This window comes from Monosiga brevicollis, genomic scaffold (assembly GCF_000002865.3).
Source record: "Monosiga brevicollis MX1 MONBRscaffold_9 genomic scaffold, whole genome shotgun sequence".
NCBI lineage: Eukaryota > Choanoflagellata > Craspedida > Salpingoecidae > Monosiga > Monosiga brevicollis.
The window spans coordinates 806,819-807,845 of record NW_001865046.1 but is presented as its reverse complement, the minus strand read 5'-3'; the positions used below and the strand labels follow the sequence as shown (position 1 = coordinate 807,845).

The following is a 1,027-nucleotide window of genomic DNA, read 5'->3' as shown; positions in this document are numbered from 1 at the left end:
TCTCTTCTTTTTCTTTTTGCTGCAGGTTTGTGGTTTTGACTGAAACTGGCTGGAGCTGGGGAAGGGTCTCTGCCATGCTCGAGGCTGCCCAGCTTTTTGATAGGAATAGGAGAGGGCTGCTCATAGGTGCTTGTGCGTAGTCGTAGACGATTTGCAACATGTGGAAGCTAGCAGCAGGACCGGCACAGCGCGCGGCAAGCGCTTGGAGTTGCCTCTCGGCCGGCCGGACGCTTGTGCTGTCAGTTGCCGGAACGAGGGTAACGGCGAGGGCCAGCGTGTCTCTGGGAAACACGTGGACCAGCAATGTCATGGGTCGAGCGCTGCACACACTGCGCCCGCTGGCGGCTAAAAAGGTCAAGTTTGAGGTGGAGGACAGCAGCAAGAAGAACATGCTGCCCAACACTTTCTTGCTGATCGGCGTGGATGGCGAGCAGCTCGGCGAGTTTACGGCTCCGCGAGCCATCAGTCATGCCCGCCAAAACAGTCTGTCGGTGGTCTTGGTCTCTCAAAAGCCGCCCGTTTGCCGCCTTATGACCACGACCCATTTGCGAGAGCGTCAACAAAAGGTCAGTCGGCTCCATCCGCCCGCTTTACCTGCTCCAATGAGACTGCTCGGCGCGTCTCATGGTGTGCAAGTGCAGGCACGCGAAGCAGCTTCAAATAAGAATAATGCCAAGCGGCCAGCATCAAAGTTTCCTCAAAAAGAAATTCAAATGACCGGTAAGGGTGTGGTGTGATCATGCGAGTCTACTCGTCATGAGGTCTTTGCCGTACTGATGCACATAATACCGCTTGCTTTCTGTACGCTTGTGCCGAATGGACAACTGGGCGGCAAACACACACCTAGCCTGGATTACCGAGCACGATCTGAGTATCAAGCTGAAGCAGATCCGCAAGTTTCTCACAAAGGGCAATCAAGTGCGGCTCTTCATCAAACACCGNAAGGGTCAAGCTCGAGACAAGGAGGTTCGTCAGTGCCGTGCGCACATGATGCCCTCTTGATACCCGCGTGCCAGTCTTTCCTCGA

General features: G+C 55.2%; 1 protein-coding gene across 1 annotated transcript in view; it reads left to right on the top strand.

The window, feature by feature from the left end:
* Window positions 1-158: 158 nt before the first annotated feature.
* Window positions 159-1,027, top strand: part of MONBRDRAFT_25253 (uncharacterized protein) — a gene marked incomplete at both ends in the record, with an annotated part of 1,325 nt that continues 456 nt past the window's right edge. The window contains 3 exons of the mRNA XM_001745649.1: window positions 159-566; window positions 642-720; window positions 848-966. Of these exons, the coding sequence (XP_001745701.1) occupies window positions 159-566; window positions 642-720; window positions 848-966 (606 nt within the window). The remainder of the gene's footprint in view (window positions 567-641; window positions 721-847; window positions 967-1,027) is intronic.